The sequence below is a fragment of the Drosophila ficusphila genome, unplaced genomic scaffold, assembly GCF_018152265.1.
Source record: "Drosophila ficusphila isolate 14025-0441.05 unplaced genomic scaffold, ASM1815226v1 contig_106, whole genome shotgun sequence".
Lineage (NCBI taxonomy): Eukaryota > Metazoa > Arthropoda > Insecta > Diptera > Drosophilidae > Drosophila > Drosophila ficusphila.
This window is the reverse complement of record NW_025063993.1, coordinates 1,465,137-1,491,938: the sequence shown is the minus strand read 5'-3', so window position 1 is coordinate 1,491,938 and position 26,802 is coordinate 1,465,137. Positions and strand designations below refer to the sequence as shown.

Sequence of the window (26,802 nt, the reverse complement as noted above, 5' to 3'; positions counted from 1 at the left end):
CGAAAATAAGAGGATCGTATTAAAACGCGGAAAGCCGCAGTGATTAATTAAGCACTCGGAAAAAGTTGTCCCGCTGCTCGCTAATTAAATAATTCACCAAAAGTCAAGCATAGCGCTACGCCCCAGGCAGCATTTTCCTCTCAACGCTGCTCCTGCTTTTTATATTCTGTTTGCAGCTAATCTATGCAAAGTTGGCAGCGCTCACAAAAACTATTATGGAATTTCATTGAAAGTTGCAGTCGGAAAGTCGCGAGTAAAAAATCCTAACGAAGGACAACAGGGAGCCGAAACTTTTCGCCGGTCATAACGAGTCAAAGTTGCAGTCCAGTTGATGAACTCACTGGACGTCCGGCTCGGTCACACATGTTCTCGATGAGGAGAGCTCCACTTTGCGGAAACCTGTCAATTTAAGCCGCTTAGAGGGCAGAACCCGTTTTTTGGGGGATCCGCCTTCGCTGACGGTGCGTATGCGTAATATTTGCGCGCATTATTTTCCATTTCGGTTTCTACTGCTCTCGTAATCAAAATTTACATATTTGGGCCACCAAAATTAATTATAATGCCACCACAATCTCAGGCACATAAAAAGGGCTGAAAGGGAAACGGGAAGAAGAGAAAGGGAGATTTATTTGTTACCAGGGCTGCACATCCAAAGGATTTTTTCCCAGACATTAAATATACATTTATATAAAATAACAAACAACTGATTTGTAGATATTATTTTTATTTTTAGATATTTTAAAACCAACTGGTTTTCGCCCCTAACAAACAACCACAAATGGGGGATACGAGTTCGAATAATTGGTTTTTAGTTTATTTTCCCATGAACTAGGGAAACGTAACAGCTAAGCAAAACGTTCCGAAATGCTGTTCGTAACCCTGGCATTTATGTTTGCGGGTTGCAGAGGGAAAACGAGAGAAAGTCATGAATACAAAATGTGCCGCAGCTTTTGGTTTTGCGGCTCAGTTGGCCGTTCTTCTGCCCATTCCACTTTTGCACTGGCCCCCCGAACTGGTCTCACACATGGCAAAACTCATTTCATGGGTCACGAGCTACAATCATCTCGGCGATTCGGAGGGAGCGGGCGGTTGGAGGGAAGTGGCCGACAGAAACTGGCCAAAAATTGATTATGGCAGCCACACTGCAATGCCAGAAGGAGGACTCTGCTCGGACAAAAAAGGAAGCACAGCCGAGCAACTATCATCAAAATCCTATTAGTTGGATCCTGGCCACGGCCGGCCCTTTTGGCTTTGTCCTTGTCCAGTTGCCTGCATTTTGTCAGCGTTTATTTGGCAAATTAATTCCCCAAAAGGTAAGCCAAACTTGCGATTTGAAACAATCAGCGAGACCCAGCCCTCTCCACGCAGCTCCCAAGTCCTTTTGTCCTTTTTGGCCCAGCTGCAGCTGTTGTTTGCCCCAACAGTGAAAAAAGCAGAGCGACGCAGAAACTCCGGGAGCAGCAGCCTGGCCGAAAAGGGGTCGTTTGCCCCGGCGCAAGTGGGTCCCTTCGACAGGGACAGGGACTACGCCGCTGGTAAAAAGAAAAGCCCGGACACACAATTTGTGACAATTCCTTTTTGCGGATTAATATTTGCTCTTCCCCGCCGGGGAACTCTCTCACCGGTTGCGCCTTTATTTGTCTCGCTGCCCTTTTCCTGTTTGCCCCTCCACTTCATGCAAATTAACTTGCCAGAAATTTTGCCGGATTTGGCTGCATGGGAAGCCTGACTTCGGGCTGGAATTAAAGCCGGACGGTCGGACGGACCCGTTATGAGTTTTAAAGGACAAGCAACCCCTTATAAACTTTTTACAACCCTGAATATTTGCTTACGATGTGGTGGTCATTGTTTTAGGACTTCATTATACTGCAAATCTTGGCCATTTCTGACAACCTCTGTGTACATTACTGATCACATTGGGATAAGCCGAACGAAGTTTTTGTTTTTCAACTGCTTAAGAAGAACGTTTCTAAAACTATATTCGTATGTTGCACCTTATTATAAAAATAGTTTATTTTGACGGTTGTGTTTTCCACATTGTTTTAAGAAATCCAATCAGAGCGCAAATGTAACATGTCTTAACCATGTTTTCCTATAGCCACTCGCTTTTTAATTTAATCCAATAAAACCTTTTTTTACTCTTTACAACTTAGTTGATTGCGTTTCCAAACGGCGCAAAGAAAAACTGCTGACTTTTCCGAGAGCTTTTTTGGCCAACTTCTTTGGAGGGCTCACAAGTGGACTAGACGGAACTGCTCTGACAACTATCCTGATATATGGGCTTAAGCTCTGCCTCGTCCAAGCAAGTCTTGCTTTCCTTGGACCTAAGACCCAAGTTGACGGACAGTAATTCCCTTGAACTTGTTGACCCTCGCAGTCTTGGTTTTTCTGTCAGTTTCTACCTGTGAGCGGCCCAGTTTGGGGCTTCCAAGCCTCCGACAGAACGGTTTGAGCACGATGTGTTGCAAGCCAGGCATCCGACAACACAGTAGTCAAGTGTCAACATCGGCACAACTCCATACTTGCGTGATTTGTTTTCATTGATGACTTTTCCCCGAGTTTTCCCCGCAGCCATCCAATCTGATCCGAGGCGATGCGATGCGAAGCGATGCGATGCTGGTGATCGGTGACGAAATGCAGACTCGGGCTGCGGGTGCAGCAATTCGACTGCGAGAGCTCAGCTGGCGGACTACTGATCTCTTGGTGGCCGACAATTGGCCAACTATCCAGCGGTGCGCGATAACGATGCCGATGGGATTGCGAAATTTTCGCAAGCCACTCAAATCAAGTTTTTCCGCCGAACGAATGGCGCGCAGACAACATGAAAATCGCAATTGGCTCCATTTAGTTTTCATTTGCTGCTCGTTGACGTTGGTCGGCATTGGGCAGTGCTGGTAGTTTCCCAAAAATTGAACCGAAGTTCGGAGAACACGATGAACGCACTGTTTGAGCGGATGGTGCTGCTGGTGGCATTGACCACGTGCGTCGTTCGAGGCGACGATGGATTCTTGACAGAGCCGCGTAAGTGCCAATGCCCCGAGGTCAAGTGGCCGAAATTGGTCGGCGGTGTAACACTTATAATCAGACACTAAGTCCTTAAAGAGCTTCGTTTCTCCCCGGTCTTGGCTAACCAAATTTGTTACTAACTAGCTTAGCAGCTGGGACCTGCTGAACGAATTCCGCCAAAAATATTCCACCACTAAACCGGATTTGTTTCTCTGAATTCTCTGTGTGTTTTTTGTTTGTACTCGCACTTGATCCGAATTCAATCTGGATCGAAACTGATTCCAACCGAACTGAACCGAACAAAACTCTAACCGAACCGCAGCAGATTACATCAAGGAGTGTAGGATAGCCGAGAAGGACTTTGTGAACTGCTCCACCCACAGCATTCAGCAACTGTTCGATAAGCTCAACGACGGTGGGTAGAGTCTTGCGGAGAAGGATTCCCACTCCACAATCCGCTTCCCATTTCCAGGCATTCCCGGACTGACCAGCATCAAGAGCTTCGACCCCTTCTATCTCAACCGCATCCGAATCACCCAGGGCAACAGCAACGCGATCAACCTCAAGGTGGAGCTGGCCAACGTGAAGATCATCGGGTTTGGGCACACGAACGTCCTGGAGAGTCAGTAAGTACCAGTCCAGGTCCGAGTGGAGTCAGCGCTGAAGCACCTTTACAGGGTCTTCAAGAAGGACTACAGTTGGAAGACCACGTTCACGCTGCCCGAGATGAAGCTGCAGGCCGACTACAGCCTGTTCGGGCGCATCCTGCTCATCCCCCTGAACGGGAAGGGGCAGGTGTTCCTGGACGCGGAGAACATGACGGTGACCATGCACACGAAGACGCGGCTCTACTCCAAGGGCGGGTTTACCTTCTACAACGTGACCGGCCTGCACGTGGACTTCAAGATGGACGGTCTGAAGTCCTACTTCTCCAACCTGTTTAACGGCAATAAGCAACTCGGTAAGTAGCCGCTCTTCTGATACCTAGTACCCTGATCTGATATCCCTGATCTTCCGACAACTTCCTCCGCAGAGGACAGCACCAACAAGTTCTTCAATGACAACTGGCGCATGCTGGCGGATGCACTGTACTCGGTCATCACCCAGACCATCGAGGACATTCTCCTGGACGTGCTGAAGAAGATATTCCACTTCATTCCAGCCAACTTCTTCGTGAGCGACATCCCGACGCCGGAGCAGCTGTACGGGCGGGCCAAGCCAAGGCCAAAGTGAGGGAGTTGTCAGCAGAATCTGGGAGAGGGAACCCGGGGTGAGGTAATTGTGTAGTCCAGCCAATAAAGTCAGTTGGGAAACTACAAGCGACCCTTTATATTGGACCGTCCGGGGCATTAGTGTCGGTCAACTGTTGCCTTTGCGCTCGGTCGTCTGGAGAAGAACAGTGAAAATCTAACGCCGGCACCTTAATCGGACGTTGTTCGGCCGCCGTCCGGGAAATATATCAGGATAGACGTCACCGCGCAGACAGCCTCGGTAAAAAGTACACAGACCTTACACGTTTCAACTGCACTCTGCAAATAAAGCCGTCACCCACGAACTGGAGGCGGAGGAGGGATTCGCTGGGGGAAACCGCACATATGGCAAAGTCAAAACCGGAACCAGAACCAGAACCAGAAATAAAGGCGGAGCCGCGTGTTCAAATTAATTGCCGCAAAAACAGTCCCAGACCCCAAATTAATTTACATTTTTTACTCGGCTTTTTTCTTCCCGGCCATTGCGTTTGTAGCCTGCCAATAACTTGCTGCAACTGCTGTTGTTGCAGCACTGCTGATGCTGCAGCCGCAATTAAAACGTTTGCCGCAGCGGCAACCATTACAAATGCCGAACAATTAGTTTAAATTTAATGCGCAATGCGTTTTCGGCATTTTAGTTGCAGTATTTTGCGGTTTTCGCTGCTCCCTTCCCGCCTTGGGGTTTCATTTTTTCCCATTCCCAGCCGCGAGTCGGGCCAAAACCAAAGCGACAAATCCCGTGCGTGATTGCAATAAATTCGCTGGCTCCTGGACCGAAGGCAGCCTCAAAATGCAGTTTGCACACGGGGCAAACAAACAGCAGAGAAAGGAGGGACTCCCCCAAAAGGACCACCAGTTGCAATGGGGGAGCAGCAAAAGCCAGAAGACAAACACGGAGAAAAACTATCCGGAGTGGGTGTCCGGGTCCAAAGTGCGGAATCAGTCGCCGTCGCCGAAAGTATTTCAATATTCCCAGCCAATGTTGTTCAATATTTGCTGTGACTGTGCCCCGTCCCCTCAACGGGGATCCGTGCTTTGAGTTTGGCCCCGTTGTTTTCGGCCTAAAAGTATGCGACGCGTGCTTCAAGAGCCCACACAAAAGGCAGTTTTAAATGCTGAATGGTCTTTTGAATTTCTCTGATGCTTTTCGCTGCTGCGAACTTACCTGCATTCTTTTAGGTAATAAAAATAATACGTGTTTTTACATTTTGTTCGTAATTCTATACCATATAGTCGGTCTACATTACATACATAAGGAATTAAGTAGTTTTCACACATAACTAAGAAGTGCAGCATAAATGTCGGTCTACATTACATACATAAGGAATTAAGTAGTTTTCACACATAACTAAGAAGTGCAGCATAAATGTAATGTTTTTTTACGGTACCGAAATCTCAAGACACAAAATTATAAGCAACAGGTATACAATGTAGTTTATAAATATATTCAAATCACTTGAATCAAAATGAGTGTCGTATATCTGAACAAAAGTGAATGCGGACGTCGGCAAATTTATACTAAGCCCACAACTTTTCTGAAAATCTTGGTTCCTAGATTATACAGAATATATGACACACAAGGACATCTACTTAATAAGCCGAGTTTAATAACAACGATTGACTCGGCTCAGCAACTTGTAGGGTATTAAAGATCAGAGGTCTCCGCACACACGAATCCGATTTTGCCCTTTTATTGAACTCTCCGATTATACAGATATTCGCTTGACTAACGGCCCCATTAGAAGCCATAAATTAAACATTTAATTATAATGTCCACTGCTATGGGCAAATTAATTAATACATAATTTTAAATTAAACGCTGTCATTTCACGAGGGTTAATTCTCCAGCAGTGCGGCAACACACCAAACAACAACGACGCAAAAATGTGCCACACAGGAGAGCATGAACTTTAAAGCCCGAATAATACGAATTTATGGCCAAATAATTGCAATCTCATTAGGACACTCGGCCGGCAAACCGAAACACGGACATGACACCAGCTCGAAACGGGCCAATTTGCCATGTTAAAATAAATATTCGCATTTTGTGAAATATTTAACAATAATTGAGCGTAAAATAATCGCCCAGCCCACAGCCCCGCCCCCAGCGGAGATAAGGCCGTGGAAGGACCCAGACACGGTCGGCTCCGATACTGCGCTCCCAGCCAGGAACATCCTGCATCCTGCAGCCTGCATCCTGCACCCGGCATCCAGAATCCTGCATTTAACAGCGTCCAGCAGCCAGTTCCCAAAGGCCGAGTGCGTTAATTGCAGTTGCCGTTGCACAGGACACGGATTGCGGCGACAGCGACAATTGTAATTAAATAGACACCACACAGGACCCCTCTTCATTCGCAACCCCTGCAGCTGGTGAAGTTGCACGGGATTGGGATGAAGGGAGCAGTCGGCTGTGCGGAAGGTAATGGAAGTGCCAGGGTGGGGTTTCCCTGGCGAATTTTGAGCGTATGCCATGGATAAGATAGCTATTTACCGACCACAATAAGAACCAAAAATCAGGCGAGACTTAGCTAAGATACCTCACCAAAAGTTTAAAGTTTCAGAAACAGTAGTGAATTTTTGAAAATTAAAAAGGCCGTTTAAGCTGAAATACTTGAAGTAAACAAAATAATCAGGCGAAACTTAGCTAATATGCCTCACCAAAGACCTAAAGTTTCAGAATCATTTGTAAATTTTCTTTAAACAAAATTGCCTTTTAGCAGAAATATTTTAAATATAAATGGCTTGGGGTTACCTTTTGGCACCGCATCCATTGGTCGGTAAGCCCACTGTACAGTCAAGTTTTTCATTTATTAAAAGTTATTGAGTTGTTGGCATTAATTTTGCATACACTCGTACACGTAAGTGGAAAATAGAACGCGCCGGTTTGCGGTTCGCTGACAATTTTCGAGCCCGTTTAACGAGCTCCACCGCGTTAATGCTAATCTCGTAAAAATAAACAACATTTCGGTGCAAATCGATGGCTAGGCCATTAGGCCAATTGCTGGTCATTGTCATTTGGATCGCCCAGATTTAAATGAACGCGCCTATGGCAACAGCCCCCCGCAGCAAGCCCCATCAATATTCCGAGTGTTTAGTGTTTAGCTTATTTGCGAAAATTTGTTGACACACAGGCCGTCCCAATCCCCAATCGCGAACGGAACAAGCAATCAAGGAGCGGCATCAGCTTAGCAGACTTCCGCCGAGGATAAGAGGAGACTCCCAAGGATGCCGGCGGCAGTCGCATCGCCTTACAAGATTTTATTTACACCTTCTGCGAAAATGTTTACACTTCAGCAGGCAGCGGCAATAAGAAGTTGGGGCGGCCCCGCAACGCCCACCGCTCCCCGGTGTCGAAATGAGCAATATGTAAACCTCCAGGATGCCGAAGGCAGATCCCCAAACAATTGAAAGTGGATTTCCACCTGGCAAAAAATTACTCAAACAGAAAGCTAAAAAAACTCATAAAAGAGGGAGAATGCTAACGGGCCTTGCATAATGCGAGGATACAGAGGGATGCGAACTAGAACTAGACTGGAGAAAGGCGAGGAGGACGAGGCGGACAAGGAGGTCGAGGCGGACAAGGAGGACGAGGAGGGGGCGTTGTCATAGCGTAAATTTATGTAAAAATTTGTAGCAATTGCAATAAGTTCGTCGTCGTGCCAGCGGCTCTAAGGAGCATACAATTTGCGTGCAGGACCAAATAAATTCTTTCGATCCAAGGCAGTTCTTTATGCGCATTTTAAGTGGGACCGACGAGTGGAAACGCCTGGGGAGGCTCACCTCTGGGACTCCAAGCCCGGCGACTGGCTCTATTTAGTGAGGCAGGGATATCACTTTATTTTAAATGCATTAAGAACTTTGGCAAAAACTGATTACAAAATTTGCTCAGCCTTTGTTTGCCGAGCCCTTCATGATGTCTGATTCAGAGTCAGGCAATCCAATGATGTACAAGGCGGAGATGCCAAGACTGTGGAAATTAACTCCCAGCTGGCAAATGCTTCGGAGTGCAAATATTGAGCTGAGTCGAAGGCTTTTGACAGCCTCAATCTCAGTCAACTCTTCGCCCCAAAAGAGTGCCAAAAGAAGCTAGGGACTCCATAAAATTCACAGTGGGATTCTGTGGCCCACCGTCGTCGGCTGTTATTTTTGGCAATCTGTTTGTTTGCCGATTGTCTGTCAGTTATGCTACTTATGCCTCATCCTTTGCCCGCCATCCTTTATTGCAATCCCTTGGCTCGGCCAGCCTGATTTAATAAGAATCCATCCTCCACAGTCCTCCCTCCCGCTCATCGTAATTAACATAATTTGTGTAAGTGGATTTTCATAGCTGAACAATCTTCGGCCCGCGGCATTTGCGAAAACTTTAAATTTCAATTCACTCGAGCACTCGTCAGGGGAGAAACTTTTCGCCAGGCCATTGAACCAGGACAGTCGAAATTCGCGCGATAAGTCTGCAAATGTACAGCTCATAGACCCAGGGCGACTTCAAATATAGTTTAACGCCCTTTCGCCTTTCTTTTTACCAAAAGAGTTTGCCGCCTGAGGGCGTCATTTGCATTCCGATTGTGTGCGGGGCTGGAGTTGTGATTTCGATTGCAGATCGCCGCTAAGCGAATTCGAATTTGGTCGGTCTTCGTTAGCCCGCAAAACTGGTGCCGGTTTCACTGGATTTCGGGGTTAAGGTCTAGCTGAGACCCAATTTAAATGTAGGTGGTGTTGCTAACAAAATGAGTTATGATATAACCGCGGAGAAGACTGCGCGGGAAATATAGGCTTCGAAAAGGTCAACAAACCCACCAGTCATAGCTGGAAACTCTCTTTATTAATAACTGCGAATCGATAATTGCGCCCAAGAATAATTCGCTTCTCACGTGCGGCTCATCAATATTCCCTCCTCCTTTCGATCGATTAGCATATCTAACCCAATTTCGCACTCCCCATCCCAAGTCTCTTCTCGGATTGATCGAGTCTTCGGGTAAGCCCAACTCGATTTATTTCTGGGCATAATATATGCGTCGGTTATTCCACAAGAACTCTATTTAAATGCAATTTGGAAACGGATTTCAACCGGCAACAGCAATAGAATCGGTTTTTATTTGAACACCTGACGGGAATTGAAAATGGGACCCGCCATGAATCCACCCTCTCGCTCTGAAATCCCCAAGCCGAGAACCCAAATCAATCTGCGACAATGTGACAATAATAATTGATAACCTTAAAGCCGAAAAACCGCGATCTGGCTTCCATTTCATTCGTTCGACAAACGCCGAAGGTGAAGCGAACCAAATAAATTCAATAAAAGTCACTCAAATGTCGATAATTGAAATGCGTATACAACAGCAGCAACAGCAAATGCAGAAAATAAGCACAGGCCAGCGCAGGACAGCCAAAAATTAACATTTTTATATAACAAATTTAATTTGCAGAATTCAACCGAAGCGAAAATTGCATAAATTTCGTTTGCAGACATTCGAAGGTGGAAGGACACCGCGGCAGGCGGAAGGTGCACGTTTCAGGGCTTTTTCGACGGTGAAAGGGACTTGATCCGCTTTTATTGGCCCTAAACCAAGACGAACAGCTCAATGAGAGGGCCACATAGAAGCTCATAAGCTGGGAATTTCGGACCCAATGCCGCCCGCTTCAGTTTCTGATGCCGTATCCATTATTCAAAGTAACGCTCTGACGTGTACTGTTCGCGCAATTAAGTTCGCGCCCCGAAATTATGTACTGTGCGAAAAGCTCAAAGGAACCGCTCTCCTCTAAGTTATTGCACTTTTCTACGGAAGATTTATCGCGCTCGTAGCGAACTCGGCTTAGATATATAGTGTGGGTACAAATTTGACTTTTTTCCCACTCATCCAGTGACTCATGGGCCCCAGCGCGACTTTTGCCGCTGTCAACGACTCTTAGCTCGAGTGATGTGCAGTGCATCCTTAATTACAGATTCGCCGGAAAGGGGGTGAGAGTGTGCCCCGAGAACCCTCTTTCTAGAACTGTGCGTCGCGAAAAATGTAAAACATCCGCAAGTTTTTATTATCGCGTACAAACTTGTGGGAAAAGTTCTTCTCCTCCAGTTGAATGCCTTATTACGTGGTCTGTTTGGATAATTCGAGATAGTTAAACAAGGCAGTTAAACACAATGCACTAGGGAAACAAAGCTCTAGGAGGTGAACTCATTGAGATTTTAAATATTGGTGAAGTCAAAACAAAAAGACAATTAACAAATATTGTTTCTTATTTAAACGAATGGCTTGAGCTCCAAGCTCTATAGACCAAAAAATCCCTTTTGTGTAATACACCTTTATTATTTCATAGGCTTCTCCCCATAAGCAACCATGATTTGCACCATCATGCGAATCTTTTGAATTCCTATTATCTTTTTTTAGAGGCATTGGTTGTTAGCCACGAGTTTTTTCTCCCTGTGCCGGAGTGCACTTACGTCTATCGACCCGCTGATATCAGTCCAATCTGCTCGCCAGAATATGCGTTCACAGGAGCTCCACTCCACACACGGCCCCTAAATCATTGTCGTCTGTTGCTCATCAGGCAGCCCCTCCGACGCCATTATCGTCGTCATCAATTGCGCTGCCTGCAGACAGCTTGTCACCGTCGGGCAAACATGCGAATTTCGCAGTCGAGCAGGCAAACACGTGACGAGGCGGCGGAGGAGGACTCCCGCGGGTGGGGCACGGGATGGGGCGACAATGACGCCGTCAATCGTGCGACAAAAGACGCTTTGAATACCAAAACAAGAACGACTTGGGCGCACTTCGCAGCTTTATTGGGCCTCCTGCGGGAACAGGACCTCAGCCAAGGCTGAACCGCTTGAGATTGTCGAATCCCTTGGACTTGTCGATGCGGCCATAGATGGCGAACCGTCCGATCATCCCGCCCTTGGGCTTCGAGATCTGCAGCCCGAACCGGAACTTGGCCTCCGGCAGGAAGCTGGGCAGCATCTCCTCGTCCACTTTGTAGTTTTTCAGGCTGTAGGTGCCACTCCGGATGGGGCACTCCTTGAAGAGGTTCCCGTGCTTGAGCAGGTCCTCGTAGATCAGGCGCATCAGCGGGTCCGAGTTGCGCTGCTTCATCAGCTGGCAGAAGTTGACCGTGCGGTTGATGAGCGTCGAGTAGTTCCCCTTGTCCGTCTCCAGACCCACGTCGACCGCCAGCTGGACTTCCTCTACGTCCTCGAGCGTCCTGATGTCCATGCTCAGCCTGTTCTCCCCCGACTCGCTCTTCATGTCCACCTTTAAGTCCACGATTTTGTCGTTGGCCTCGAAGTCCACGTTAGTGAGGATGACCTTGAAGGAGCGCTGGAGACGGCAGTTAGCGGAGATTCGATAGGCAACCCACTCGCATTTACTCACCCACGCTCCGCTCTCGGGGATGAGCAGCACCAGAACTAAGATTAGGGCACCGCAGCTTCCGGGAAACAGCTTACGCATCTTGCTCCAATTAGCCAATGTGCCTGGCCCTTTTTCAATTAGTCAGTATTTATATGAAAGCAATCAATATTAGTCAGGCCCCACTGGGCCGCAAAGTGGCCTGCGCATTAGGCTTAGATCTGCCCTCCGTTCGCGGCACACGGCCATGGTGAATTAGGTCGACTAAGTGGATGGACTTTGGAAAGGCGTTCGGGTGTTTCGATGCGTGCCCGATGGTATTGAGTATGAGATCGATAATATCGAACTCGAAATTGCCCAGCCCGGTCCATATAAATGGGGATCCATCCACCGAGACCAGGCAGTGAAGACAGTAAGCTTCAGTCGGTCAAAATGATGCTCTACACCCTGGTGCTGGTGCACGTGGTCCTGGCCATTGTCCATGGATCCCTGGCAGAGGTGAGAGCCTGCGGCGCCTGAAGGAACCACCCAAACTAACCCCTGACTGCTCCCCAGAAAATGATGCGGCCCAAGTTCAAGGACATCAAGATCTGGAGCGACGAGAAGTACGTCTCGCACAAGGTTGTGTACGACAGCAGCGACCCGCACCTTAACTTCACCATGGAGGTGCACCAGGAGCTGCACGACGTGGACGTCCACCTGGAGGTGCGCGTCACCAACAAGCTGGACCCGCTCTACACCACCAACCTGAACACCACCCTGAACGTGTGCCGCATCCTGGGCTTCGCGAACAAGTCGCCGGTGGGGCGCTTCGTGCACGGCTTCATTCGCGAGTTCGGCAACATCGTCGAGAACTGCCCCATTGCCAAGGTGAGTGGAGCACCGGCAGTGCTGGACCCGAGCTGACCCACCTCGTTTCCGGTCGCGTTCTAGGGCCGGTACCATTGGCACCGCATTCGTTTAAAACGTCCTTTGCAGGGCTCCTACTTCATCAACAAGTTCTGGTGGCCGGAGGACCCGACCACCGCCATGCTGCCCGAGCTCGAGTTCGAGATCGTGTGGCAGGCCATGCTCCTGGACGCCAGCAAGAAGCGCACTCTGATCATGAACGACCACTTCGGCGGGGAGTTCGTCGTCCAGGACGTCAGCAACCTCAAGCCCGGCATCTTCGCCATGCTGCCCAAGATCGCCTAAAAGCTCTGGTCTACTCGTCTCCCTGCCCCGAGATGAGCCTTTCAGCGTTGTCGCGCGTCCCAATGGTATTTACTTAGTGTTGTCCAGTGTCCCTCTGGGGTTACCCAGAAAATAGGGAAATAAAGTTGCCTCAGAAAAAGCAAAACAGGATCTGAATTGTTGGCAGGTTGCGGCTTCCTTTAAGGGGTTATATACCTTTTTTTTTTTCAAAAAAACGAAAAATTTTTTTTTGCTGAATCCTAAAGTATATCCCCTAGAGAACATTTTCCCAAATTTTTGAAGAGATCCGAATAATAGTTCGATAGAAAAACAGCGTTTTGAGGGGCGGTTCGTCACTCTTTGTAACGCAACGTAAAACTTTGAATGCGATTATCTCAAAGTCGTTTTTTTCCAAAAGTGCCTTTGCTGTGACCGCGATTGCACAAGAACTATTTGATCGATCTTCTTCAATTTTTTTTTAATATTCGTAATGATTGTGCCGAGTTCGTCATTGAATCAGTTTTTATGCGCCAATTTCGATTTTGCAGATAAGAAATTTTTAATAAAATTTTTAGAGCTCGAAAAATCAATTTTTTGAAAAAATTGTTACTGTATGCAGAAAAAACCAAATATTCTTGAAGTAATTCAATGACGAACTAGAAATAATACTAAACTAATAAAATTTTTTTGGTTTATTGATTTTAGTTGACCCGCTGGACTTCCATCGTGGTCACCGCAAGCCGCTATAAAAAAAAAGGGTTATGAGAGAATTGCCATAACTTCGAAAGTTATATATATTTTTTTAAGATTAAACGTTTATTGTGTCTATAAAAACATGTACTATCAATAAATAATAACCTCAGTATCATAAAATAATTGCTTCACACCTGAAAAAAATCCAAAGTTCCCTCTTTTTTTTCGCTCAAAAAGGTATATAACCCCTTAATGGAACGCATTTTTTACCACACCGAATGCGGTTGCTGTTGGCAATTGGGAAGAAAACGGATGGTAAGAAAAAATATGAAAGATATGTCAATTGCCGAGTTTCCAATAAAAACATAAAAACCTTATGCGTCAAAGAACTATTGAAAACCAATTTTCTGCATTACCGGACTCAAATCACCTGATGGTAAAGAATAGTTCTTATATGCATTAGACTGATGGATATGGATCTTTAAAATCAATTAAAACAAATGTTGTGGCTTGTAATGGTCGCTTAAACATTTTCCATATTATATTTATTATGCCAGGCAACAAACATTATGTAATTTGTATATCCCTGCAGAGGGTATTATAATTTCAGTCAGAAGTTTGTAACGCAATGAAGAAGACACCTCAGACCACATAAGGTATATATATATTCTTGATCAGCACCACGATCTAAATCGAAATACGTCTGTCCGTCAGTCTGTCTGTGTGTTTCTTTGTAAATTTGTCTCTCAATTTTAAAGCTATCTTGTTGACAATTAACCAAAAGTTGTGTAATTATTGAACGACTATATCGGATAGTACTCATGCGACATATACATAGCTGCCATAAAAAAACGGAAAAAATAATAACGTCGGTGTTTTTCTTCAGACAAACATAATTTTTGGAATAATGAGTTATTTAATGACTCTCGAATTTCGAATTTAATTTAATCAAAATCGGACGACTATATCATATAGCTGGCGTCGAAAATATATAAACATAATAGAAAAATCGTCATAGCTTCGATGTTGTTTAGCCTTAATGTATTTTGTTCGAAATATTTGATGACTGCAAGGGTATATAAGCTTCGGCTTGCCGAAGCTATATTCCTGTCTTATTTAAACACTTATCTGCTTTGGACGCTTAGAGTTATTTTCTTAAAACTTAATGTGGCTCCACAAAATATAGATTATAGATTATATAGATTATAAATATAGATCATTCTCATTTAATTATTTACGTATATATTTTGTTTATAAAAAGCACATTTTTTTTTTTAAGTATTCAACAAATTTTAACAATGCTTAAAGTGCGTTTAGTGTTAGGAGATTGTGCGTTTTTCTTCTAAATTGGCCTATAAGTGCCTGTCTTCCTCACAACCATCAATGTCAATTCAAATTAAATTTTTCATATTATTCAATACCGTTTCTGAACGTGCAGCTCTCGAATTTTGACACTCGGCAATTTGGTTTTTGCAGCACATCCAAATTGAATTAAAATTGAACGGCAAAGCGGTAGGGACTGGAGAGAAACAAAAGACCCACAACATCAAATTATTATTCAATATACTCGCAATGAAATGTTTGTGACTTGTGTCGTGCTTATTGTGATTCGACAGTGACAGTTTGCGAATTTTAAAAACGCGTTTGGCTATTTTTTTGGCCTATTGGAGGTGCCACTTGGTATGATTTATGCGAGTTTGAGTTTGCCGAGCTTTGGATTTGGTTATTTGGTCATTTGTCGATTGGCATATTGATGCAGTGTCGCTGTTATTGAGGAAGCAATAAAGCGACAGCAACAATGAGAAATGCTAAAAAGTGCTCGGCGCCTCTGACGCGTTGATTTCCAATACAAATTTCAATTTCAATTACCGCGGATAATAGGCCGGGAATGGAAATACAAATCTCTCGACAATCTGCCCAAACAACTTTTATCAATTACCTGTTCAAAGCCGCCAAAAAAGAGGTGTAAAAAGGTACATTTTACTCTGCTAAACTGTCGACCCTAGACCCTCGACCATCCTCGACCCAATCCGCACAATGCATTTGTTTTCACTTTGTTAAACTTGTGAAACTTTATCCCAGCCGAGTAAAAGTTCAGGGGTCAAGCCAGCGGCCATTTAAGCTCCATTAGACAGGCACACAAAGCGACAAAACGCCTGGCTGCTCAGGGAGCACCGCGGCGTAAGGAAATTCATTGTCCAAGTCTCCCAGCTGTGCTACCTTCTTTCCCCTAGCAAAGTTCCCAAAGGGTTGGCTCTGATCTGATTGCAGCACAGTAAATCTTGAAAAATTGCCATTCAATGCTAACGTTTTGAAAACATTCATCAATAAGTTGCCTGCGACTCAGTCCAAACAACGACCATTTCTTTAGCGCGGCATTGAGGTTTCTGCACTGTCATACAATATTTCTCATCTTTACTTCTTCAGGGCACGCCAAAGGGAGCTTTGGCTGAATTTTTCTCTCAGTGTGAGGACCTGCGCCACTCCGAAAGACGCACATATGCCAAAGGGGCCAACAGCCGACCCCGAATGGCACTCCAGCCAGCCAGTCAAATCTCCCCATTTGGCTAATAAATCCTTGAGCAGCTTATTGAGCAACGTCTGCGCATAAATATTATGGCTGGCAACTGGTCAGGGAGCAGGACGATGCCAAGTACCAGGAATGGCACCGAGGACTTGGCAGAATTCAGTTTTCACTTGAATACGTTCCGTCTGCCCCCCTCGGTCTTCCGTTCCCAGTAAGGCTGCGCATTCTCGGTTCGCTGCGAACGTGTTAAATAAAACTCTGTTCAAGATGGCAATATCCTTACTCGGTGTAGCACGACTACCATATTCGGAACATGACTTCGCAGGACATATATTTATTTTCGTATTTAAAGCTTCCGATTTTGTATCTTGTTGTAAGTAGTTCAATTCTCCCTTATTTCCAAAATTTTGACATTAAAAAACGTTGCTGCAGAAAACTGGTAGTATATAATTGTTCGTTGATTCTTCTTTAACCTGCAATGTAGTTAATATAGTTTCGCGAAATAAAAATAGTTTACTTTTGATTGCACGAGCAGCTAGGTCTTTAACTTTTACAGGTTAATAAGTTATTTTGTATTAATTTATCGAACTAAATGAAGATGACGATGAAGAAGATTTATGTATTTTGCTATTTTTTGCCGAATGTATATATAAAAGTTTTGAATGGGTGCAATTTTCAAATAATTGAAAAGGCTTGCGTCCTTAAAAAAATGTGTTGAGCTACTTAAGTGTTTGTATTGTCATTTTCTTTAATGTTGTTTAAAGATGTTAAGTTCATTTATCTCTTAGCTTAAAATTAATGAATTTGTACAATTCGAAGATGTTTCATCCACTTTTCTTGATTGCATCTAATAGAAGGAATGACACTTAACCATATTTATTTGTAATCATTTCAATAGTAGATGTAGAGCATTAAAAGGGCACCCAATAAAATAAATACTTGTTTCTAGTCGTCACTTTTCTCTCGAACGAAATTCTTGAGCTGACATTGGATTTTGGTTGACTGTCGTGTTGGTATGCCTGCCCAGGACTTTTTTGCCTTCTGCTATTGTTGTTGTTGATTTTTTAAGTATACTCGCTGCACTAAAAGGATATGCAAATTGTTTGAATAGCAAAGGACATGCTAAGCAATTTCAGTGCCTCGAGTCTCTAGTTTAACAAACAAAAAGGAAACTAAGCCAAACAAAACATTTCTCTTTCCCAGCTGGAAGTATTCCCTTTTATGGCTTTGCTTTTTGTTGCTGGTCAGATTTTTTTCTTTTGGTCACTCGTTCCTGTTCTTGTTGCGCATTAAGTTGTTAAAAACAGAGGACGTTCACACAAATAGCAGCAAAGGAAATGTTTTTGCATTTCACACTCACCCGGTATAAATCACAGATCTCCATGTTATTAGGCCCCCAAATCCCATTTTTATTCAAAGGCCCAGTGCATGGGACTTTTGCCTTGCTGCCGGTTTATTGAATTAGTAGGGAAATTTTGGCGGAGGGTTTCCAGTTCGAAACAATAAATCTCCTGTTTCCAGGGATTACTCTTTACAAAATCTAGCGCACTTAAATCTTTACAAGGCCAATTCCGTGTTGTGGTTCAAGGGAGATTTTCTAACCTTGTTGTCTGCGTTTGGTGCAACAGAAAGATTCTGTGATTAATTCACCTGAAACAATAAAATTATATCCACTTTTAGCTCAGTAAATCTGTTTTGTCTGCTGTTTGTTTTCAATTAGTTACTAATAACTGGTACTATGAATAGCGAAATACCAAACTATGTTTTTCGAAGCTGAGAAACATGGCTAACTTTATCAGGTTGCTGAGCAATAAGGATGAGGGATTTGCCGACTTCTTATGCTGTGAGTTAAAAAAAATTGGTATGACATTTTGAGGGTAAGTATGTATGCGTTTTCTGTTCATATATGCTTTAAATTGACTTCGATGGAAGATTGCACGGTTTTTGAAGTATATAATCAACAATAAGGGATGACCCTGCTCCACGTATTTTACCTTTTGGCCGGCGGCCTTTTTATTTATTTTTGTTCTCGTGAATTGCTGCTCGCTTACCAAATGCAATTTAGTAAATCTGATAAGCCAGGGAATGGATTTAGGCTGGAAATTGCAGTATTGAAGTATGAAAAGAGCTATTAACGTCAGTACCGTGTATTTAACCAACACAAAAAATGAAGTTTGAAATAAAATAACTTTAACTGAAGTCAACTGCAGACCCCATTCCTGTTTCTATTCGTAACTTCAAGAATCGTACCCAAAAAGTATCTTCTTTCACATTCTTCCATAGTTGACTTAAAAAAACTACACTCAGAAAAAACTGGCATTTGTTTCTGGCCATGAAAAGGTTTCACCTTCGATATTTCTTAATTTAAGACATTTTTTAACAAACTTCATTTCCATTTTAAACGACTTGTACCTAAAGCAAATTTTAAATTTAAATTGAAAAACTTATCGTGTGGATTTAACTCTTAAGCCATTAATCAAGTCGGTCTTCTAACAGAGCAAAAAGTGTTGTTATTTTGAGCGAATGACATTCAACTTAAAAGTTTGTCATATATTACATTAAAGTTAATTCAGGAGTTTGAGACTTCAAAAAATAGTTCTCTTAGATACGACTTCTTTCAGAAACGCAAGAAACAATTTAACAGCAATTTAAACTTTTTCTTAGTGTACGAGAAATATGACGATTTGCCTTTGCTTAACCGCATTATTTATACTTGCACGCATACCTAACATTCTTCCTTTTGCATCCAATAAGTTTAAATATCTTGGATCTGGGTCCTGGGGTGGTCGCTACACCCCATCGGCAGGAACCAGCACGTTTATGCACAGTTCAAAGATCAAAATGAATATTTTATTTTATTTGATTCCAGGATGGCTGACGGCTGAGCTTGGCTACAAGAAAAGCGTTTTTAAGCGCTCAATCTCTGGCATAATAAACTCCTGGGATAGAGCCAATTGTCTGCTGCCTCACAAAAAGCGCGTTCCCCACCGAACGCCTGACTGATTGAATATGGAGATGTGCGAGTTCATACCCATGGATACGCCCTTTATGCACCACAAAAATGTACCACCAGCAGATGGGGCTTAGCACAGCAGCTTAGCCCTTCTCAAACCTTTTCTGTCGGACATTTAAAGTGAAATGTAAGTAGTCAGCTGTTTGGTTAATGCAATGCTTGTATTTATACAGAAGGACTTCCAGAAACTAGTTCTTAAGTGTCCTCCTATCCCCTAAGCTGGTTAATCAGGCGACGCTGCCTCTGGAGCAGCTGCTCCATGCGGCGCCTCCTCCTCTCCTGGCGCTGCCTCCGCTCCTGGCGACGACGGCGCTCGCGGGCCAGGCGACGACGGCGGGCACGCCTGCGCCTCCTGGCCGCCGCGGACGAGGACGAAGAAGAGGAGGACGAGGAGGAGGAGGAGGAGGCGGTGGTGGTGGTGGTGGTGTCCGAGGAGGCCGTGGTGGTGGTCGTAGTGTCCGAGGAGGAGGCGGTGGTGGTGGTGGTGGTGGTAGTCGATTCAGTGCTGGTGGTGGAGCTGGCACCACTGCTCTCCTGCGCCAGAAGAAGGCACAAGAGCACGCCGAAGACAAGAGCGAATAGACAACGCATTGTGATGTGTGTGATCTCCACAGCAGGGCGGCCTTTTATACTCAATCTGGAGCACAAAATAACAAACCATGTAATCGGCAAATACTTGGTTGGTTGGTGCTCGACAATCAAAAGTGTTTGCACAGCTTCTTATTTTCCAAACTGTTTTAGGTGTGAACTTAAGTTCTGTTAGACTTGTAAGGTCGCTTGAATTGGAGGTAACCCAACCCTTTGCAATGCAATCTCTGGAGTCCGGTGCTGTTAGCAGCCAATTCAAAATATAGGACGCGGGTAAAAAGTTGCTCAAACAAGTACCAAACTAATAGTACTTATGTATAATATTTTGTTTTTACTTTCCAAGCAAAATGCTTACATTGTTAGTTTGATCCTAATTTTGTCCAATTGTCTATTCATTTTCCAATTTCTATGGGAGCTGTGTGATATAGTGGTAAAGTAGTTTGATCTTTATAGAATTAAATTTTTATTATTTATTATTATACCGAACTTCTAAACCTAAGGTTGTTCCTATAACATCCATATGATGTAGTCCTCCGATTTTTAGAAACTAAATTCGTAATTCAAGAGTCGTAAGTAAATGCTATACTCTATTCTGAAACTAATGCTGGTGTGGTAAATAACAACGATAAACAATGTTGTTTAATTTTATTTTCTACAGATTCTTGCTATTATTTTTAAAGCTTTCTCCATGAAACTTTATTATTACAAGTAGATCATGAAAAAGTTTGGACAAAGTAATTTAAAAATGTATTGAACAACAATATATCAATCAGTAGGCGCAAAAATTAAAAACTTGGTATACACAACATTTTTAAAACCAAGATCTTTTTTACAAAAGTACAGAAAAAAGTTTTCAACGCAGTGAAGGAGACACCTCAGACCCCATAATTATATATATTCATGATCAGCATCACAATCTGAATCAAAATACGTCATATAACATATATCATTTAGCTGCTATAGGAAAAATTTAAAAATATATACCAAATTAACGGTAACAGTATGATTTTTGGAATATGGAGTTTTTTAACGGCTATGTAAGATTTCATTAAAATCGCACGACTATACAGCTATATATTGGCTATAGTCGTGCGATTTTAATTAATTTAAAGGGTATATAAACTTCGGCTCGCGGAAGCTAACTTCTTTTCTTGTTACGAGTAAATTATCAAGTTTGATTTCTAGGCTCAAGAATCTGCATGCTCCATTCCATTACTTTGTTTTTTACATTATATCGTTGTTTTTCATCAGACAAGCATGATTTTTGGAGTATAGAGTTTTCTAACGACTCTTGAATACCAAAATAAATTTCGAAAATATGGAAAATTAATAGAAAAATCGTCATAGCTTCGATGCTGTTTAGCCTTTATGTATTTAGCTCTACATATTTGATGACTGCAAGGGTATATAAGGGCTAGCTTCCTTTCTTGTTTTCTTTGAGAGCTGTAATTACGATTGTAGACCTAGTATGGAAGCGGATAAAACTTTATTGTTTGTCATTAATTCAAAAGAACACATTTTTAAGCTTACAACCCAAATCATAATATGTTTGCCTATTCAATAACAAATCAAATATTTTTGTATTGATTTTAATCGCCTTTAATTGGCAGCTTTATTATGTATTTTCTTCTGAAAAATGTTTTCTGCCGCATCACTTATCCACGCAGCTGTCTGATTTGACGGCGCTGGTCCCTCAGTTGCTGGCGCAGCCTCTGGGTTCTGCGCTGCCTCCTGCGCTCCCTGCGCTGGCGCTGCCTGGCCAGACGACGACGGCGGGCACGCCTGCGCCTCCTGGCGGCCGCTGACGAAGACGAGGACGAGGAGGAGGAGGCGGTGGTGGTGGTGGTGGTGTCCGAGGAGGCGGCGGTGGTGGTCGTAGTGTCCGAGGAGGAGGCGGTGGTGGTGGTGGTGGCAGAAGAACTGGTGGTGGTGGTGGTAGACGATTCAGTGGTGGTCGTGGAGCTGGCACCACTGCCCTCCTGGACGAAGAGGAGGCAGCCGAGGACTGCGAGGACAAGTACGAATGAGTAGCGCATGGTGGTATGCTTTAAACTGGTAAGAGCGAGCGCTTTTATACCCAGCTATCTGCGAAGTTTGGCTAATAGTAACTACCATTATATCTTACACTTGACATTCAGAAATGTTTGCTCAGCTTTACCCATTATTTTTTGTTTTGTTGGCCACATATTTTCTATTGTAATCTTTAAAGAACGTTTACACCAAATATTAACCATAATATAATTAAATTTGCCATATTTCTGTTTTTTAAACACACCACAAAAACTTTTTGGGTAATTTTGTAATGTTCCATGACGTACTGACCAGCCTAATTAAATCAATATGAAATATGTGCTTTAAAATTATATACAAAAAGATAATACTATTTGTTTAAAACTTTGCGTTTTAAATAATTTAACCAATTTTGGAAAACATTTGAAATTTAGGTGATTTTAAGTCCCGTTACTTGAAGAGAATTGTTCGTAACAGGTGGAAGCAAGCACTTTCTTATGTATAACTCGAATATGTAGCACCTAACGGCTAATGGTAGTGTTTTGGATTGATCATGCAGTTTTTAGGCAAAAGTTTGACACTCCCATTGCTAATAAACATTAGGGTATCGGGTCTCTGAAAGTTTAACCTCTTTGCTTTAATTTTGTATTGTCCTTTTATGTTAAAAAACGCTTTGTATTGTGTAAATTTATCTACATAAAGAAGAAAGAACGATGTGGTCGACTGCTAGATCCCCGTTACTTTAAGGGCCGAAGAAGCTTTATTCTATGTACTTTTTAAATTTTTTTTCAGTAAATACAGAATATTTTAATCTACAAGTTATAGGTATAATACAACTATTTAATCAAATTCAGGCAATTTTAATCAAATGAACAATTCTAAAAACATATGTGGTGTGCAATTTTTTCTGCGCAAAATATAAATTCTAGAACGACCACGAGAAAGTACGATGTTTACTAAATAAGCAATGCGCCCAAAAAACACATTTAAATACTATAAAATAAAGTTTTTTATTGTAAAAATGTGCCCTTGCGGTATTGTCATTATAATAACAAGTCCGTTATATATTTTAGTCTCTACTATGAGTTAAGAGTTTTCTGAGAACTGGAGTATCTGTAACAACACAAAAATTCGTCACCTCTAATTGTGAATTATTCGCACATTTCTGAAAGTTTAAATCCATCTATCAGTGCCTTTCAATGTTCTTTATTTGTAAATGTCGGACGGAACGTCTATAAACTGAGAGGAGGAAAACCCGATCGCGGGTTATCCTTTTTCTGGGGATCGCCTATCCTCGGCGGTTCTGTCGCCGTCTTTGTTGTTGTCTCCTGCGTTGTTGTTGGCGGCGGCGTCTCTGACGCTGGCGCTGTTGACGCCTGCGCCTCTGGCGGGCCAAGCGGCGGCGACGGCGGCGGGCGGCGGCCCTGCGACGCCGAGCAGCAGCGCTGGAGGAAGACGAGGACGAGGACGAGGAGGAAGTGGTCGTGGTCGTGGTCGTGTCAGACGAGGTGGTGGTGGTGTCGGAAGAAGAGGAGGAAGCATCTGTCGAGTCAGAGGAGGACGTCGCGCTGGTGGATGAGTCTGAGGAGCTTTCGGTGGAGGTACTCGAGGAACTATCAGTGCTCGAGGAAGATTGCCCACTGCCCTCCTGGACGAGCAGCAGACAGCTGAGGAGGGCTAAAAGCAGGACGTACTTGTAGCGCATTCTTTAGTTGGGTATCGAAAAAGTCATTTCATCCATTTATAGCTTTTTAGTCCCGGAAGTCGATATCACAGCCCAGTAAACTTTTAATTGGGGAATCCATACAACAAGACCTTTCATGTAAACATGTTTTCAAGGTCCCAACTGTTACGTCTTTTGCCCCAATCTGAGTAAACATCACCAAGTAAAGCCAACAAAATAACAAGACTGTTTGCCCCTAAATTCAAATATGCTATATAAGCCTGCATAGGCGATCAATCCGTCAGTCACATACAGCATGCGCTACTCATTCGTACTTGTCCTCGCAGTCCTCGGCTGCCTCCTCTTCGTCCAGGAGGGCAGTGGTGCCAGCTCCACGACCAGCACTGAATCGTCTACCACCACCACCACCACCAGTGCTTCTGACACCACCACCACCACCGCCTCCTCCTCGGACACTACGACCACCACCGCCGCCTCCTCCTCGGACACCACCACCACCGACTCGTCCTCCTCCTCGACTTCGTCAGCGGCCGCCAGGAGGCGCAGGCGTGCCCGCCGTCGTCGTCTGGCCAGGCAGCGCCAGCGCAGGGAGCGCAGGAGGCAGCGCAGAACCCAGAGACTGCGCCAGCAACTGAGGGACCAGCGCCGTGAAATCAGTCAGCTGCGTGGATAAGTGCGGATGCTAACACATATCGACCAAAAGAGATATGGGTCTTATGTTAAAAAAACGTTGTACAGTCGGGGTTTTTACATTTCTCATCATGTTTACATATGTATTTAACTTTATTAAAATTAAACAAACATTATAAGTATGTACATTCATTTGTATGTTTTTCAAATAAAAGGAAAATTAAACAATAACATAAAATTATAACAGCGTGAGAAACACAAAATTCATAATGCATAGCAACATAAAGGCGGCATAGCTGTCTGCAAAATCTAACGGTGCTTTAACTACAAAAAATTTCGCATCGCATTACGATTTATAAGAGGTTACGAAACAAAATTACGATTTAACATATAAGAGGTTCAATATTCTTTGCGTTGCGCCAAATACAGTCGAGTCCCGATAATTCGAAATGGCAAGGGGATCACTTTTTTTACGAATTAGACGGGAATTCGATTTATCGAGATTTTTTTCGAGGGAGTTTTTTTCAAGGGAACAGAATTTTTTACGAGTTATCGCGATTTTCGATTTAGCGGGGTACGAATTATCGGGATTCGACTGTACTACGAATTAACGAGGGGACCAAAATGTATGGAATTTTTACGAACTAACGAGATTTTTTCAAGGGGACAGAATTTTTTACGAATTATCGCGATTTTCGATTTAGCGGGGTACGAATTATCGGGATTCGACTGTATTATGTAAATTTATCTACATAAAGATGTAAGAACGATATTGTCGACTGTTAGAACCCCGTTACCTTATGGAGCGAAGAAGCTTTATTCTACTTTTTAATTTTTTTCTAACAAAGACAGAATATTTGAATCTACGAGATACATATAGGAAAAACACAAATATTAAGATCAAATTCAGGCAATTTGAACAATACTGGAAACTTATGTGGTGTGCTATATTTTTTGCTTCGCAAAACATTTTTATTTCACTTAAAATTAAATTCTTGAACCGTCAGGAAAAAAACACAATGTTTACTAAACATAAAAATTACATAAATGTAATTTTATTTCCTAAATTCTATAAATATTTTTCGATCTTTCCTATGGCAGCTACATATATGATAAAGTTGTCTGACTTTAATGAATTTTTTTTTCTCGACCCAAGGGTTATGGAAAAACTCCAAATTTTGAAATTCATGGGATTAAAAACAATGACGTTATTCTTTTTTTTTCCATTTCTTTTCTTTCTTTTTTTTTGTACTAACAAACTTGAAAGTTCTAAGAGTGCAATTTAAATGCTCTTGCAGTACATTTGAGTTGCTCGCTTAATAATTTCGATTGATTTTCTTTTGGCTCAGTGGTCCGTATTATTCGAAACATAGATTCCTATATTATCTGCTTAAAAAAACCTGCCGTCAGGTAATTAAGCATGAGCAGGCCAAACTCACTTGTTGGCTTTGTTAAAAGATAATGCACACTAAGTGTGCTGGATTCACAGGGTGGAGAAGTGAGTCTAGAAACTAAAGGCGACCTAAAGGGTATGTTCACTAGTTTTGGCATAGCTAGAGATAGTTTTGCCAAGGCCAATGATCTACTCTCTACGCTGGACTCACAGATTAAAAGCCTTAAGCTATTAGAGGAGTCCCCGAAGCACACAAAGGCTGCTGGTGGTAGGCTTGAGGAAATCATCCCGCAACTTTAAAGCGACCAGCAAAACTACTCTGCCGTTGAGCAGTCAACTTTAGCAACCCCTCAAATGTTGCTAAGACCAGTTTCTGAGACCGGGCTTCCGGACCAAATTGTCACCGCAGGTCTACAGCCTGCAGTACCAAAACCTCTTATTTTGATTCCACAAATGAAGCAAATACATATTGTTTCCTCGGGTGCACCCTGATCTCACATCATTTCATGTCTTGTCTTATATTAAAGACAAAATTAATGTCGATAAAGAGAAGGTAGAAAAATTTAACTTTTCATATGCTAGGAACACCATATGATCGATCGATTTTTGGCTCGCTAAAATGGTAGTTAAGAAGTTCGTAGCAGCAGGGAGCAACAAACCGCGCCGTCTTTAGCTCATCTATCCCTCAAAAAACTAACCACTAGCCTCCCAATTAGTTGGCAGAATACAAGAGGTTTGCGTAGCAGACCTCATAAAGTGTATATATTCTTGATCAGCATCACGATCAGAATCCAAATACGTCTGTATGTCTGTCCATCTGTTCGTCTGTCTGTCTGTCCGTCTGTCCGTTACTCTTCAAACTAGTTTCTTAGTTTTAAAGCTATCTTGCTGAAGCTTTACCAAAAGTAGTGTAGTTATTGCACCCAGTATATAAGTCGGAACGGGCCGGATCGGCCGACTATATCGGATAGCTCCTATATGAGAGAATGAAATAAAAAAAATCTCACGCCGTTGTTTTTGATCAGATCGACTTGATTTCTTCCAGATGACGTTTTCTAACTACTATTGAATTTCCGATTAAATTTTATAAAAATCGGATAGCTCTATCATATAGCTGCGATAGGAAAGATCTAAAAAAAATAAATATAAATAATGGCAAAAATTATAACGTCGTTGATTTTACTCCAGCGATCATGTATTTTTTCGAGAAAAAATTTGATTAAAATCCGACCATGTTATCCTATAGCTGCCATAAGAAAGATCGAAAAATCTATATAGAAATAATGGAAATAAAATAATAACATCGTTGTTTTTCATCAGACAAGCATAATTTTTGAAATATAGAGTTTTCTAACGTGTCTTGAATACCGAAAAGAATTTCATCAAAATCGAACGACTATATCAAATAGACGAATATGAGCAATATTCGAAAATATGGAAAATTAATAGAAAAGTCGTCATAGCTTCGATGCTCTTAAGCCTTTATGTATTT

At 43.0% G+C, this 26,802-nt stretch overlaps 7 protein-coding genes across 9 annotated transcripts; 3 read left to right on the top strand and 4 right to left on the bottom strand.

Moving 5' to 3' along the window:
* The first annotated feature begins 2,954 nt into the window (after positions 1-2,954).
* On the top strand, positions 2,955-4,239 carry LOC108088762 (circadian clock-controlled protein daywake). Of its 2 annotated transcripts, none has more exons than XM_017186712.1 (5): positions 2,955-3,021; positions 3,332-3,421; positions 3,479-3,632; positions 3,684-3,967; positions 4,040-4,239. In XM_017186712.1, the coding sequence occupies exons 1-5, from the start codon at positions 2,955-2,957 to the stop codon at positions 4,237-4,239; spliced, it is 795 nt and encodes a 264-aa protein (XP_017042201.1). The 2 variants fall into 2 exon arrangements, with proteins under 2 accessions (XP_017042201.1, XP_017042200.1); XM_017186711.1 differs by having other exon boundaries at positions 3,329-3,421.
* A 6,823-nt stretch (positions 4,240-11,062) lies between these two features.
* Positions 11,063-11,702, bottom strand: LOC108088768. The gene is made up of 2 exons (XM_017186721.1): positions 11,624-11,702; positions 11,063-11,569 (listed from the first exon to the last, which is right to left on the bottom strand). Exons 1-2 carry the CDS (start codon positions 11,699-11,701, stop codon positions 11,063-11,065), a joined length of 585 nt encoding a protein of 194 aa, XP_017042210.1. The 5' UTR covers position 11,702.
* Positions 11,703-12,017: 315 nt separating this feature from the next.
* On the top strand, positions 12,018-13,512 carry LOC108088763. Of its 2 annotated transcripts, XR_001771238.1 has the most exons (4): positions 12,018-12,097; positions 12,155-12,469; positions 12,578-12,858; positions 13,478-13,512. XR_001771238.1 is itself a non-coding variant. In XM_017186713.1 (3 exons), exons 1-3 carry the CDS (start codon positions 12,032-12,034, stop codon positions 12,791-12,793), a joined length of 597 nt encoding a protein of 198 aa, XP_017042202.1. In that variant the 5' UTR covers positions 12,018-12,031; the 3' UTR covers positions 12,794-12,954. The 2 variants fall into 2 exon arrangements, 1 of the variants encoding a protein (XP_017042202.1); XM_017186713.1 differs by lacking the exon at positions 13,478-13,512 and having other exon boundaries at positions 12,578-12,954.
* A 5,635-nt stretch (positions 13,513-19,147) lies between these two features.
* LOC108088742 (protein new-glue 1) lies at positions 19,148-19,596 on the bottom strand. Its single transcript, XM_017186690.1, has one exon. It carries the CDS (start codon positions 19,594-19,596, stop codon positions 19,213-19,215), a length of 384 nt encoding a protein of 127 aa, XP_017042179.1. The 3' UTR covers positions 19,148-19,212.
* Positions 19,597-21,180: 1,584 nt separating this feature from the next.
* On the bottom strand, positions 21,181-21,658 carry LOC108088765 (protein new-glue 1). The gene has a single exon (XM_017186715.1). It carries the CDS (start codon positions 21,627-21,629, stop codon positions 21,249-21,251), a length of 381 nt encoding a protein of 126 aa, XP_017042204.1. The 5' UTR covers positions 21,630-21,658; the 3' UTR covers positions 21,181-21,248.
* Positions 21,659-22,612: 954 nt separating this feature from the next.
* Positions 22,613-23,308, bottom strand: LOC122320562 (suppressor protein SRP40-like). Its single transcript, XM_043208727.1, has one exon. The coding sequence runs from the start codon at positions 23,306-23,308 to the stop codon at positions 22,892-22,894; it is 417 nt and encodes a 138-aa protein (XP_043064662.1). The 3' UTR covers positions 22,613-22,891.
* Positions 23,309-23,575: 267 nt separating this feature from the next.
* On the top strand, positions 23,576-24,053 carry LOC108088764 (protein new-glue 1-like). The gene has a single exon (XM_017186714.2). It carries the CDS (start codon positions 23,583-23,585, stop codon positions 23,958-23,960), a length of 378 nt encoding a protein of 125 aa, XP_017042203.1. The 5' UTR covers positions 23,576-23,582; the 3' UTR covers positions 23,961-24,053.
* The last annotated feature ends 2,749 nt before the right edge of the window (positions 24,054-26,802 follow it).

Excerpts from the sequence above, each read along its gene's own strand:
- LOC108088762 (XM_017186711.1), top strand. The coding sequence starts at position 2,955 with ATGGTGCTGCTGGTGGCATTGACCACGTGCGTCGTTCGAGGCGACGAT. Across the intron at positions 3,422-3,478 it reads GTTCGATAAGCTCAACGACG|GCATTCCCGGACTGACCAGC; the intron begins GTGGGTAGAGTC and ends TCCCATTTCCAG. Across the intron at positions 3,633-3,683 it reads ACGAACGTCCTGGAGAGTCA|GGTCTTCAAGAAGGACTACA; the intron begins GTAAGTACCAGT and ends GCACCTTTACAG.
- LOC108088768 (XM_017186721.1), bottom strand. The coding sequence starts at position 11,701 with ATGCGTAAGCTGTTTCCCGGAAGCTGCGGTGCCCTAATCTTAGTTCTG. Across the intron at positions 11,570-11,623 it reads TCCCCGAGAGCGGAGCGTGG|CGCTCCTTCAAGGTCATCCT; the intron begins GTGAGTAAATGC and ends TGCCGTCTCCAG.
- LOC108088763 (XM_017186713.1), top strand. The coding sequence starts at position 12,032 with ATGATGCTCTACACCCTGGTGCTGGTGCACGTGGTCCTGGCCATTGTC. Across the intron at positions 12,098-12,154 it reads TCCATGGATCCCTGGCAGAG|AAAATGATGCGGCCCAAGTT; the intron begins GTGAGAGCCTGC and ends ACTGCTCCCCAG. Across the intron at positions 12,470-12,577 it reads AGAACTGCCCCATTGCCAAG|GGCTCCTACTTCATCAACAA; the intron begins GTGAGTGGAGCA and ends CGTCCTTTGCAG.
- LOC108088742 (XM_017186690.1), bottom strand. The coding sequence starts at position 19,596 with ATGCGTTGTCTATTCGCTCTTGTCTTCGGCGTGCTCTTGTGCCTTCTT.
- LOC108088765 (XM_017186715.1), bottom strand. The coding sequence starts at position 21,629 with ATGCGCTACTCATTCGTACTTGTCCTCGCAGTCCTCGGCTGCCTCCTC.
- LOC122320562 (XM_043208727.1), bottom strand. The coding sequence starts at position 23,308 with ATGCGCTACAAGTACGTCCTGCTTTTAGCCCTCCTCAGCTGTCTGCTG.
- LOC108088764 (XM_017186714.2), top strand. The coding sequence starts at position 23,583 with ATGCGCTACTCATTCGTACTTGTCCTCGCAGTCCTCGGCTGCCTCCTC.